The sequence below is a fragment of the Hemiscyllium ocellatum genome, chromosome 17 (assembly GCF_020745735.1).
Source record: "Hemiscyllium ocellatum isolate sHemOce1 chromosome 17, sHemOce1.pat.X.cur, whole genome shotgun sequence".
NCBI classification, from domain to species: domain Eukaryota; kingdom Metazoa; phylum Chordata; class Chondrichthyes; order Orectolobiformes; family Hemiscylliidae; genus Hemiscyllium; species Hemiscyllium ocellatum.
Genome location: NC_083417.1, coordinates 11512043 through 11526413, shown reverse-complemented (window position 1 = coordinate 11526413; position 14371 = coordinate 11512043). Strand labels below are relative to the sequence as shown.

The 14371-nt window shown below is 43.7% G+C and overlaps 1 protein-coding gene across 1 annotated transcript in view; it reads left to right on the top strand.

The window, feature by feature from the left end:
- The window catches only part of adamts18 (ADAM metallopeptidase with thrombospondin type 1 motif, 18), a 263407-nt gene that overhangs the window by 232004 nt on the left and 17032 nt on the right, over nucleotides 1–14371 (top strand). Inside the window, exon 19 of the mRNA XM_060838319.1 lies at nucleotides 7734–7938. Within this exon, the coding sequence (XP_060694302.1) occupies nucleotides 7734–7938 (205 nt within the window). The remainder of the gene's footprint in view (nucleotides 1–7733; nucleotides 7939–14371) is intronic.

Genomic DNA, 14371 nt, shown 5'->3' with positions numbered 1-14371 from the left:
AAGCAAGACATTCCTGGAAAATCAAGGAGAGCTAGGAATCTTGTTTCCTGTGTCTCCAGCTGTTGGTTTAGGTGAAAATGTCGTGTCAATGCAGATAAAGAGGAAACAACAGAAAACAGAAACAGAAAAATAAAACAGAAACCATCCACAAATGTGAAGTGAGTGAGTATGGGTGCAAATAACTCCATCAACACGCAGCTTGCCCATTCTCCCAGACACTTTTCAACTTGTTAATGACATTCAGCTCAAGAGCTCTGGAAATTGAAATAAAAGAATTGCAGAAAGAGAATTGCAGAAAGTACTTAGTAAAAGATATTGTGGATGCTGGAAAACTAAAATTAAAACAGAAAGTGCTGGAGTAACTCAGCAGGTCTGGCAGAATTTATCCAGCATATTTTATTTTTTTAAATAAAGCAAGCATTTTGTCCTAATACTAGTATAACCGTTGCACTTTGCCACCGTAGAAACTGGTCAGTATTTGTAAAAGACAATCTAGGAGTCTGTCTCCCTGTTTTGTCTCATCCCCCGCCCATCTCCCTCTCTCTATCTTTGCTAACTTTGATCAGCTGTTTCTTCCAATTGGATGTGACGTATCTGTTCAGAGCTTCTGCCAGGGTGACTCATTGTGCTGGGCGAATGCTAATTTGACATTGTCTCCCTGTCCAAGTGAATGTTGTTCCAGCCTCTTCCCTTTTGTCTCCCTGCTGAAAGAGAAACAACGAAATGTCTGTTTGCTCAAGCTGGAGATTCAGCCGTGCAGAAATTTTTTCACGTTGGCACCAGCAGTGAGACACGTGCAGTCAAAGACACAGACCCAATTGGGCAGACCTGACTGGAGGATGATTGGTTCCCATCACAGGAATATTTGAAGAGGAAAACGGGCTTTCAAGTCATGAAACTTATGGTGTTGTGCTTTCAGTTCTGTCATTTGACAACATTTTCATTCAAGCTCTGAGTACTGTTGGCATTCTCTGTTATCAAAGTTTATCTGAGACACTATGCTTTAAAAACATGGTACCTGCCTGACATGCTGTGCTTTTCAAGCACCACGCTCTCGGCACCAACATAAAGACAGCCAGCTATCACTGCTGTAACCTTACCTGATTCCACTCTTGCGTCAGCTCAATTGCTGCTGAAACCCTGGTCAATATCATTACAATGAGCAACTCTGAGCACCACACCTTAGGAAGGATACATTGGCTGTAGAGGGAGTACAACGTAGGTTGACAAGAATGATACCCGTCTCCAAACAGACCCCACCACTAGGGATATATTTCCCATCCCACCCCTATCAGCATTCCGGAGAGACCACTCCCTCCATGACTCCCTCGTCAGGTCCACACCCCCCACCAACCCAACCTCCACTCCCGGCATCTTCCTCTGCAACCACAAGATGTGCAAAACTTGCGCCCACACCACCCCCCTCACCTCCCTCCAAGGCCCCAATGGCTCCTTCCATATCCATCGCAAATTCACCTGCACCTCCACACACATCATTTACTGCATCTGCTGCACCCGATGTGGCCTCCTCTACACTGGGGAGACAGGCCGCCTACTTGCGGAACGTTTCAGGGAACACCTCTGGGACGCCCGCACCAACCAACCCAACCGCCCTGTGGCTGAACACTTTAATGCCCCCTCCCCCTCCCATGCAGGTCCTTGGCCTCTTCCATCGCCAGACCCTGGCCACACGATGCCTGGAGGAAGAGTACCTCATCTTCTGACTAGGAACCCTCCAACCACATGGGATGAATGTAGATTTCTCCAGCTTCCTCATTTCCCCTCCCCCCACCTTATCTCAGTCCCAAACCCCGGATTCAGCACCGTCGTCTTGACCTGTAATCTTCTTTCCGACCTCTCCGCCCCCACCCTCTCTCCGGCCTATCACCCTAACCCTCACCTCCTTCCACCTATCGTATTCCCAGCACCCCTCCCCCAAATTCTGCCCCCCCCACTACCTTTTATCTCAGCCCGCTTGGCACACCAGCCTCATTCCTGAAGAAGGGCTTATGCCCGAAACATCGATTCTCCTGCTCCTTGGATGCTGCCTGGCCTGCTGAGCTTTTTCAGCAACACACTTTTCAAGAATGATACCTGTACTTCATGGGCTAAGTTATGAGGGCAATTTATAAAAATTAGGTGTGTTTTCTCTAGAATTTAGAAGGGTAAGGAGTGATCTGATCAAATTCTTCAATATAATAACAGGAAAAGACAGGGTAGATAAATCACCTTCACTGGTTGAAACTTCTATAACTCGGGTGAATAGTCTGAGAATTAGGACCAGAACATTCAGGACAGATGTTGGAAGTATTTCTACACACAAAGGATGATAAAGATTTGGAACTCTCTCCTGTAAATAGCAGTGGACACTGGGCCAGATGTTAATTTTAAATCTGAGATAGATTTTTTTTTCAGCAAGAGTATTAAGAGAGATAAGCCAAAAACATGTACAGAGAAAGCTTGGTTATTCAGCATTTGATTAACCAAATTTCGGTAAATCCGAACAAGATCACATTCGATTCTCTGGCATTCAATTAACCAAATGGAATAACCAAAGCCTGTGTCCTTTGGATAATCGAGATTCCTCTGTATATGGAGTTAGGCCACAGATTGGCCATAATCTCAATGAATGATGAACAGGTTCAATGGGCCTGAATGGCCTATTCCTCTTCCTAAATACTATCTCTCTACTTGACAACTCTAACACCTTTCCCAGGCAGCCTGGCATGTTCTATCAGAGGTCACTGTACATGTCCAAACTTGGAGTAGTACACCTTCATCTAATGTGGTCACTAAAGGCTAATAGCGTGCTGGCCTTTATAACAAGAGGGATTGAGTACAGAAGCAAACAGGCTCTTCTGCAGCTGTACAGGGCCCTGGTGAGACCACACCTGGAGTACTGTGTGCAGTTCTGGTCTCCAAATTTGAGGAAAGATTTTCGGGCTATTGAGGGAGTGCAGCGTAGGTTCACAAGGTCAATTCCTGGAATGGCGGAACTACCTTACGCTGAAAGACTGAAGCGACTGGGCTTGTATACCCTTGAGTTTAGAAGACTGAGCGGGAATCTGATTGAGACATATAAGATTATTAAAGGATTGGACACTCTGGAGGCAGGAAACATGTTTCTGCTGATGGGTGAGTGCCGAACCAGAGGACACAGCTTAAAAATACAGGGTAGACCATTTAGGACAGAGATGAGGAGAAACTTCTTCACCTAGAGAGTGGTGGCTGTGTGGAATGCTCTGCCCCAGAGGGCAGTGGATTCATTTAAGAAAGAGTTGGATAGAGCTCTCCAGGATTGTGGAATCAAGGGTTATGGAGATAAGGCAGGAACAGGATACTGATTAAGGATGATCAGCCATGATCATATTGAATGGTAGTGCAGGTTCAAAAGGCAGAATGGCCTACTGCTGCACCTATTATCTATTGTCTATTGACCTACATTGGGTCCTGGTCCAACAATGCTTCAACCTTAAAATACTGTCATTTCTATTTTCAAACCTCATTATGGTCCTGGCCTTCCCTATCCCTGCCATATCCTTCAGCATTCCAAATATCCCAGTTATTCATGCTCTTCTAATTCCGGTCCCTGGGGCATTCCCAATTCTGTTAGTGGTTTTGTATAGAATTATAGAGTCAGACAGCACAGAAACAGGCCTTTCGGTCCAAATCATCCATGCTGACCAGACATCCCAATCTGACTGATTTCCATTTGTCAGCATTTGGCCCATATCCCTCTTAACACTTTCTATTCATATATGCATCCAGATGCCTTTTAATGCTGTAACTGTACCTGCCTCCATCACGTCCTCTGGCAGCCTGCTCCATACATGAACCACCCCTTGCGTGAAAAGGTTTCCTTCTCAGATCCTTTTAAATCTTTGCCCTCTCATCTTAAACCTACATCCTCTAGTTCTGGACTTCCCCCACCCAAGGAAAAAAGACCTTGTCTATTCACCCTATCCCTGCCCGTCATGATTTTATAAACCTTTATAAGGTCACCCCTCAGCCTCCGACGCTCCAGGGAAAAAAGCTTCAGCCTATTCAGCCTTTCCCCATTGCTCAAACCCTCCAACCCTGGCAACAACCTTGTAAATATTTTCTGAACCCTTTCAAGTTTCACAACATCTTTCTTATAGAAAGGTGACCAGAATTACACACAGTATTCAAAAGGTGGCCTAACTAATGTCCTGTGCAATCACAACATGGCATCACAATCCTGTACTCAATATTCTGACCAACGAAGGTAAGTGTACCAAATACCACCTTCATCACCCTGCCTACCTGTAACTCAACTTGCAAGGAACTATGCAACTGCAGCCCTAGGGCTCTTTGTTGGCTACACTCCACAGAACCTTCACAGCTCTTTGGAAATGGAGTTGCAGGTAGTTAGGATAGTGAAGAAGGCATTTGGTATGCTTTCCTTTATTGGTCAGAGCATTGAGTATAGGGGTTGGGAGATCATGTTGCAACTGTACAGGACATTGGTTAGGCCAGTTTTGGAATATTGCACGTAGTTCTGGTCTCCCTGCTCTCTTTGGATGTTGTGAATCTTGAAAGGGTTCAGAAAAGATTTACATGAATGTTGCCAGGGTTGGAGGAATTGAGCTATAGGGAGAGGCTGAACAGGCTGGGGCTGTTTTCTCTGGTGTGTCAGAGGCTGAGGGGTGACCTTACAGAGGTTTATAAAATCATGAGCAGTATGGGTAGGGTAAATAGGGGAGTCCAGAACTAGAGGGCATAGGTTTAGGGTGAGAGGGGCAAGATTTAATAGGGTCTTAAGGGGCAACATATTCACTCAGAGGGTGGTATGTGTTTGCAATGAACTGCTAGAGGAAGTGTTGGCAGCTCAAATAATTACAACATTGAAAAGGCATCTGGAGGGGACATGAATAGGAATGATTTAGAGGGATATGGGTCAAGTGCTGGCTAATGGGACTCAATTACTTTAGGATATCTGGTGGGCATGGGCGAGTTTGATTAAAGGATCTGTTTCCGTGCTGTATATCTATAACTCTATTTACTGTATATATTCTACCCTGCTTTACCTGACTAAATTGCAGCACCTCACATTTATCTAAATTAAAGTCCATCTGCCACTCCTTGGCCGATTGGCTTACTTGATCAAGGTATCCTGTTGTATCTCTAAGATAATCTTCTCCACTACACCACCTGTTTTGGTGTCATCTGCAAACTTACTAACCATATCTCCTACATTGACATCCAAATCATTTATATAAATGACAAAAAGCAGCACACTCAGCGTCAATCCTTGTGGCACACCACTGATAGCTGAATACTGAGGGCCTTAAACACTCTCTCTTCACCGGGCCACTGCTACCTCTCTCCACTCCATCCACCTTTAACTGTCCTGTAATTCCTGTCCCTTTGGTCAAACTTTTTGTCATACGAGTATCTTCTGAAGTTGCTCAGCATCAGGTTTTGCTCAACAATATTCCTCTGAATTCAATTGGGACATTTCCTTTTGTGAAAGATACTATGTAAATGCAAATTGTTGTTGCCCATTGTGCTAGCAGCAGCTGTGGACAAGCGGAATGGACATTCATTGGAAATGCTGAAAAATTCAACTCCTCGATAAAAAAAGAAAATTCTCACTCTTGATGTCTAGAAACCGCGTCTGATCTGATTCCTACTAATAAACCATTAAACTCTGAATGACTTGGGCCTGCTGAACAGTGACCGTAAGGCGTCAGTAGGATATATCTCAGAATGACTTTAAAGTGGGATGGTATGTTGTGCTTTAATTACACAACACTCCTGTGCTTCTGAAACCTGTGTGGAATCACAATCCTTTCTAACTATTCAAATCCTCATGGTGCTATTTGGAAAAAGAACAAAAGAGCATTCCCTGCTATCTGAGCCAATATTTATCTCTGAAACAAAATCATAAAAGCAGGCAAAGATGCATTACTGTTTGCAGAACCTTACTGGGAATTGTTATTTTTACTACTAGTGACTGCACTTCACTAAAAGTCAGTTGGGACATCCTAAGGTTGTAAAAGCTGCAATATGAATACAATATTTGATGTTTGACAGGCTACATTTTATTTTCCTCTTTTAATGGTTTTGAAGGTGGAAGAGTGGGTCTTGTAAAATTCCTCTGTTGCCTAAATGCTTAACCCCTAACCACCCCTTCACTGCAGCCCTGTCTAAAATCTTATGGAGGGGATTGGTGTTGTTGGGGGCAGGGTCGTTTTTAGACCATTCCCCTGCCCCTTGGGCCTATTGAGGTCCTAAACTATTCAATGAATGGGAACTAAAGGCCATCATCCTCCTCCCACCATTCCTTGATAGGAAGGGAGCCAGCTGAAACTTCTTCTATTGGGCAGGTAAATGGAGAGGACCTTCATTGTGAGTCTGCTTTCTTCAACAGAGGGACCCTCATTCCCCCAGTAACTCCATAAACATCATGTTTCTCTCTTTACTCTCCCCCACCCCAAGGCCCCTCAAACTAAGACCCTGCCATCTGCCATATCACACCCTGCTTAAGAGTAGAGAGGTGATGCTGAGACCACGTTAAACCCTGAACAGCTCAGGTTGTTGTTAGAGTTGTTGGTCAGTTCGCAGATCCGGTGGATTTTTTTTTTTTGCAAATATTTTGTCCCCCTACTGGGTGACATCTTCAGTACTGTGTAGCCTCTGGATGGAGTGCTGTTATTGGCCAGGTTTTCTGCGGTTCTGTCTGTCATAGAGGCTGGGTCTATTTCCGGCTTTGTACCATCGTGGTCTGTAGATGGGGTCTATTTCAGCGTGTTTGTTTATGGAACCAGTGGATGAATACCAGGCTCCCAGGAATTCCAAAGCTTGGCTTTGTTTTATCTGTCCCAATATCATAACATTGTCCCAGTTGAATTGATGTCCTTCATTGTCAGTGTGTACTGACATGAGGGAGAGTTGGTTGTGTCATTTTTGTTGCAAGCTGATCCTCATGTTTTCTGGTGGTAGTTTTCCTGCCTGTTTGTCCTGAGTAATGTTTATCGCAGTTGCTGCATCGTATTTTGTATATTGCATTCATCCTGCATGTTGTGAGTATGAGGTATTTTGTCTTGGATCGTAGCTGGCGAAGTGTGGCTACTGATTTGTGTGCTGTGTTATTCCCAAGGGATATAGAAATTTTGTAGCCAGTTCCGAGACGTTTTTTATTTTCGGGTAAGGTGGCCAGTGTTTTGGGGCACACTGTGTCTTCTTGGTGTTGCTGGTGTGATCGGCATTGGTGAATGAAGCTGTTAAGGTACCCATTATTAGCAAAGACTTTGTATAGATGTTCCTCTTCTTTTCTGCAGAGCTCTGGGGCATTGCAGTGTGTTACAGCTCATTTAAACAGAGGCTTGACACAGCTCTGTTTGTGGACGTTGGGGCCTTTACTGTTGTAGTTCAGAATCTGATCTGTATGTGTAGCCTGTCTGTAGACTCTGAAGTCTACACATACAGACCAGATTCGTAATTACAACATAACTGAGAGGCTGGGGAGTGCAGAATCCTGTTAAAATCCAGCCTCTTTTCTATGTTTAATTCATCGCATGGAAGCCCAACCGCAAGTTTTGGTCCTAAACGAGCTGTCTCCGATTACTGTACGAAACTACATGGGAACGGTAGAACTGAGATAACTGGCTTACATTCTTTGGTGTCATGCCACTTTGGGATTCGGCTGGTTCTTCTCACTGTTCAGGCTTCAGTGACCTGCTTTTCAATGTTATTTCCTTTCCCCACAGTTGGTCGGCTGGCAAGTGGGATGACTGCAGCAGGTCTTGCGGAGGAGGGAAGCAGGCGCGGCAGATCCAGTGTTTCCGCAAGGTAGCTTTCCAACGGGATGAGGCAGTGCCAAGCTCCATGTGCCCACCGGTGGCACCTGCTCAGATACAGCCCTGCAACATCCAGGACTGCCCGCCTGAGTGGACTACGGGAGCGTGGACCCAGGTAACCATAACTCATGACTAAACTGCCAAGACTTGGTCTCACACACTAACAAGCAAAGCCATGAACTGAAGCAAGGTGAGGAGCAAACGGGACAATTTCATGTCAACACATGCTTATCTTGTTTCTAGATTGCTGTTATAAATTCCATAGTTACTTTCTATTTTACTCAATGTTGCATCATGGCTAGGAAATTATTGGCCCTCATCCCCAACCTTAATTGCATGGAGGGTGGCTAAGAGTCAACAACATTGCAGTGGTTCTGGAGTCACATGTAGACCGGACTGGATAAGGATAGCAGTTTTCCTCTCTGAAGGGTTTTTTTGACAGTCAGTAATGGTTTCATGATTGTCATTAGACTCTTAATTTAAACTTCACTATCTGCCACACATGGGAATTGAACATGGTTCCCAGCGTATTACCTGGGTCTCTGGGTTGGTAGTGAAGTGGTAATACCGCTAGGCCAACTCCTTGCTTGTTTGAGCATAACACCCTTTGACTCATGGTGGTCCTGTAGTGTCCCCTCTTGATGGGATATTATCCTGAGGGGATATTAATGATATATTTATATCGAACATCATAGCAAACTGACAGCATGGAAGGCGTTATGCCCATTATGCCCAATGAGCAATTCACCCAATGACTTTCCCCAACCTTTCCACCCATAATCCTGCACTTCCTTCTATTTCAAAAGACAGTCTAGCTCCTTTGGAATACTTCAGTTGAACCTCTGACTGCTTCACTCTCAGGCAATGTGTTCCAAACCATGACGTTTTCCTCATATCCACTTGTGCTTCCATGCTTTCTCATTCTTGACCCTTTCAAAAGTGGGAACAGTTTGGCCTTCTCTACATCTGTGCAGAGCCCTTCCATTTCCGTTGTAATGGTGGATAGAAGTTATAATAATGGAAAGCATTGTCAAGGAGTTAGAGAGAAGTCAAATCCTTAATCTGTAAATATTGGAAAGGGAGGAAAATGAAGAACTATTCAAAAAGAATAAGGGAGTGTGGCCAGTTGGAAAGCTCTTTGAAAGAGCTGGCATAAGCTTGATGGACTGAATAACCTCCTGTTAGAACCAGCATGAAACCTTCCATCTTAGGGATATGTAGTTGCTGAGTTGAATAAAACTTGATTGGTGCTGATAAAGATACATTTGTCAAAGATTTTCATAGATACCCTTCAGTGTGGAAGCAGGCCATTCAGCCCATCTACTACCCTATTCCCACATTTCCCATGGCTAATTTACCTAGCTTGCATATTCCTGGAGGCTATGGGCAACTTAGATTAGATTCCCTACAGTGTGGAAACAGGGCCTTTGGCCCAGCAAATCCACACTAACCCTCTGAAGAGTAACCCACCCAGACCCATTCCCCTACATTTACCCCTGACTAATCCACCTAACACTACGGGCAATTTAACATGGCCAATTCACTTAACCTGCACATCGTTGGACTGTGGGAGGAAATTGGAGCACCCGGAGGAAACCCACGCAGACACAGGGAGAATGTGCAAACTCCACACAGACAGTTGCCTGAGACGGGAATTGAACCCAGGTCCCTGGCGCTGTGAGGCAGCAGTGCTAGCCACTGAGCCACCGTGCCACCCTATTTAGCATAGCCAATCCACTTAACCTGCCCATCTTTGGACTGTGGGAGGACACCGAAGCACCAGGAGGAAACTCATGCAGACAGAGGGAGGATGTGCAAACTCCACACAGACAGTTCAGACAGTTGCCAGAGGTTAGAATCAAATATGGGTCCCTGGTGCTGTGAGGCAGCAGTGCTAACCACTGAGCCACCGTGCCACATCTTGCATGCATCAGGATAATTCCTGATGAAAAGCTTTTGTCTGAAACGTTGATTTTCCTGCTCCTTGGATGCTGCCTGACCTGCTGTGTTTTTCCAGCACCACTCTGATCTAAATTCACAAGAAATGCCAGGTTAAGGGAAAATAATGTATTGTATGAGAGGGGGATGCCTGACAGTTTGATGAGGATGCTGTAATTTAGTCGAGACTTTGCCACAGAGAATGCATGAATTAATGATGATTGATAGTCAGATCTTATTAAATGGTGGAGCAGATTCAAGGGACCGAATGGCTCACATGCAAGAGGGAATGGAGTTTTTAATTACACACCCACATCATCTAAGATGGTCAAAATGAAAAAAGAATTAGTAAAGCTCTAAAGTATAGTCTAAGCACTCGAAAGAGCTAAATAATTACTTAATCAGATCAGAATGGAAGAAAAATGAGAAGATGCATTTATGATAATTGCATCAACCTATTCTTCAAGAGCTTTGCAATGTGTCCACACATGCACCTCACTTAATGTTAACCAAACTTTTAATGTGGAACTTCTATAATTACCTGTCAGTAATAATGCAGGAAGAACTCTCTCGTTAAATATGTAAAAGTATTTAAGGAAATAAAGACTTGTATTTAGATAGAACTTTCATGATTTCAGGATGGCCTGAGGTGTTTTAGAGGGAAAAAAATGAGCATTGCAGATGCTGGAAACCTGAGATTAGATCAGAGTGGTGCTGGAAACGCACAGCAGGCCAGGCAGCATCCGAGGAGCAGGAAAATCAAAATTTCAGGCAAAAGCCCTTCATCAGGAATAGAGGCAGGGAGCCTCCAGGGTGGAGAGATAAATGGGAAAGGGGTGGGGCTGGGGAGAAGGTAGCAAAGAATACAATAGGTGGATGGGGATGAAGGAGATAGGTCAGAGAGGAGGGTGGAGTGGGAAGGGAGATTGGCAGTTAGGACAGATCATGAGGATGGTGCTGAGCTGGAAGTTTGGAACTGGGGTAAGGTGGGGGGAGGGGAAATGAAGAAACTGGTGAAGTCCACATTGCCCTGTGGTTGAAGTGTTCTGAGGCGGAAGATGAGGCATTATTCCTCTAGGCGTTGGGTGGTGAGGGAGCGGAGGTGGAGGAGGCCCAGGACCTGCATGTCCTCAGCAGAGTGGTGGGGGAGTTGAAATGTTCGGCCACAGGGTGGTGGGGTTGATTGGTGTGGGTGTCCCGGAGATGTTCCCTGAAGCACTCTGCAAGGAGGCGTCCAGTCTCTCCAATATAGAGTGGACCGCATCGGGAGCAACGGATACAATAAATGACATTGGTTGATGTGCAGGTGGAACTTTGATGGATGTGGAATGCTCCTTTGAGGCTTTGGATGGTGATGAGGGAGGAGGTATGGGCGCAGGTTTTACAATTACTGCGGTGGCAGGGGAGGGTGCCAGGATGGGAGGGTGGGTTGTTGGGGGGGGCGTGGACCTGATCAGGTAGTCACGGAGGGAACGGTCTTTGTGGAAGGTGGAAATGGGTGCAGAGGGAAATATATCTCTGAAAGAAAATATGAAGAACTTGCAAACTGTAGTCACTGATGAAAGGGGGGAAGGTGGCTAAACTGTGCACAGCAAGATTCCACAAGGTGCCATCTATTAACAAATAGGTAATCTCCATTCCTGTCTTTGATTGAGGGATAAATATAGACCAAAACACTCAGTTTAACATCTCTGTTATCCTTTGAAGTAAGGCCATGTAGCCTTTAGCATTTGCCTCAGAGGACAGAATAGTGGGAGCCTCAATTTAGTATCTAATCTGAAAGATGGCATTTCGAATTGTGTAACCTCAGTGATATCCTGGAAGTGGCAACCAAGATTTTTTTTTGAGCTTAGTCTTCCTGGAGTGAGGCTTGAACCTTCTGAGTCAGAAGAAAGAATGCTACCTGCTGAGGTAAAGTTGGCCTCTGAGACAAAGTCTTTGGATAAGAACTGATTAATAATAATATAGATGAAATAGTGTGGGCTAGAAGAATGTGAAATTTCTATCTATTTATCACAATGGGAAAAGCTACCTTATTATTTCAATAGACACACACTTTCTAAACCAGCTGCACAATATTATAGTGTTTAATGAGGTATTTCTGTTGAAATTACCTGTTAGGAATTTGAATCTGGTAAGACCTGACATGAAAATCCCTTTTTGCACAGATAGTTTCCTATAATAGTAGAGTTTATTGGATGTGCTCCAAGATCTATAAACTGCTTTTCATTTCCGAATAGAATTTGGAACAGAACTGAAGGGAACTCCTGGCACAGAGTTACAAAGGGAAGTCCTCCTCCAAGTACTTTATTGTTCTGCTACATTATTCTGCTGCCCTCCAAAGGTCATGTTCAGGATTTCACTTGTTCTCCTGGTGGTGACATCTGCAGAAGGAATCACCACATCTGCTATGCCCAGTGAGCTGTCAGTGTGCTGTACCCTGCAACTATTACTGCCCTCCAGAGATGCACAGGCCCTGACTTGAGAGTGATTATGTTTCATTGCTGGCTGTTTCACAAACAGTGAATCCTGGTTATGCTTCATTCACCATGGAAGCAATATGTTTGCACCGGTATATTTCTAAACTACAGTTGAAAATGATCCATGTGCAGGTTTGACTGAATGTCAACTATGCTAGTCCTGTATTACGAAGAACAAATATCAAAGCACTCAGGAGATGAACGAGTGAAGCCTAATGAGAATGATACCAGAACTGAGAGGATATAACTATCAGGAAAGGCTAGGGGTTATTTCCTGCAACAAGTAAAGGCAGAATGGTTGCCTAATAGAATCATTAAAATTATGATTTTTTTTCATGTGGTAAAGTTGTCACCTGTGAGATATTTCTGTCATGAAGGGTTTGTCTTATCAGGAAAGATTGAGCAGGTTGAATCCATAGGAATTGGATTTTAAGAGAAGATTAAGGAAACATACAACCTGCTAAGGATTGATGTTTAAGATGAAAGTGGAGAATTTCTTCCCTCAGAGGGTGGTCAATCATGAGAATTCTCCAGAATGGACAGAGCTTTGGATAGAAAGCAGTAAAGGGTTGTTGAATATATTCAAGGTTGAATGAGATAGATTCTATTTTGACAAAGGAGTTCAGGGGTTTATGGACTCATATTTCTTATTTAATCTAAAACAAGGCATCAAAAATTTAAGATACTCACTTACATATGTAACAAGGGATCTAAACTAAACCAGAGACCGTTTAGAATGTGTCACTTATCTGCATGGAATTGAGATGTATTACACAGTTACATTTAAGAGGAGTTTAGAAAAGTATACAAGGGAGAAAAGAATGGAAGGATTAGATAAAGAAATTTGGAAATAGGTTCATGCAGTACATAAACATGAGCACAGTCCCTTGGGACTATGGAGCTGTTATTGTGATGCAGTTTCTATGTAAGTAGAAGACAAAGTCCCACAAACCAGCAATAAGAAAAGTCTTAGAAGCTTCTCATATTCACTGATGCATAAACGGACAAACCACACATTTGTGTCGTTATCCACAACTGGTTTTTCTGGATAAGACAGTTATAAAAACTATGAGTAGGCAATTGAGCCTCTTAAGCCTGCTCCCTTTTAATCTGATTAGGCTGATCTCATCTCAGCTTTAACTCCATTTTCCTGCCCACTGTCCATTACCCTTCAACCCTTTACTAATTAAAAATCTGTCCATCTCCTCCTTGATTTTACTCAACATCCAAAGCAACCTGGGGTAATGAATTTATGACACTTTGAGAGAAATAATTTCTCCTCAGCTCTGTTTGGAATCTGCTACCCCTTATCCTACAGCTATAATCTCTTGCTGTAGATTATCCCACATCAGGAAAAGTCCTTTCTATTTTTATTTTGTCAATCCCTTTTAGCATCTTCTGTACCTCAATTACATCTCCCCTCATTTTTCTAAACTCCAGAGAGTATAGCTTAAACAGTTCAATCTGTCTTCATAAGACAAACCTCTCATCTCTTGAACCAATCCAGTGAATGTCCTCTGAATTGCCTCTAATGCAGTTACATCCCTGCTCAAGTAAGGGGACCAAAAGCAGACACAATCCTCTAGATGCGGTCTCACTCATGCCTCATACCTCTTTCAGCAATGCTCCCTACATTTAAACTCTCTTCCTTCAGCAGTAAATGACAAAATTCTATTTATCTGTCTTATTGCCTGCTGTAACTCCATTCTAGAAATATGGGGCTTTTCTTATGAAGAGAGATAAGTTGTTTCAGCTGTACTCTTTTGCGATTCATGCACCAGATCCCTCTGCACAAAAGGGCTTCTGACATTTTCTCTTCACTTAGTTAATAGTCTCAATAAAGACTAGAGCTCTATGTCAAACTTGACTGACCAACAGATTCTCCCTCTCTTGCCGCCTGTCATAGACATGCTGGAAAGATTTACAGGTTGTTAGAGATTTGCTTGGCCACGTATGAGAGTGTACCTGCTGTGCCATCAAGTCCTGAAGTGGCGACTTCAACCAATAGCACCTAGCTCAAAGGGCAGTTCTGCTGTCCACCTTATCACAGGACTTCCTCAGGCAAGAGGTAAATGTCTAATTAATCGACACCTTTTAAAATTCATAGGAATGTTGCAACACAGAAAGAAA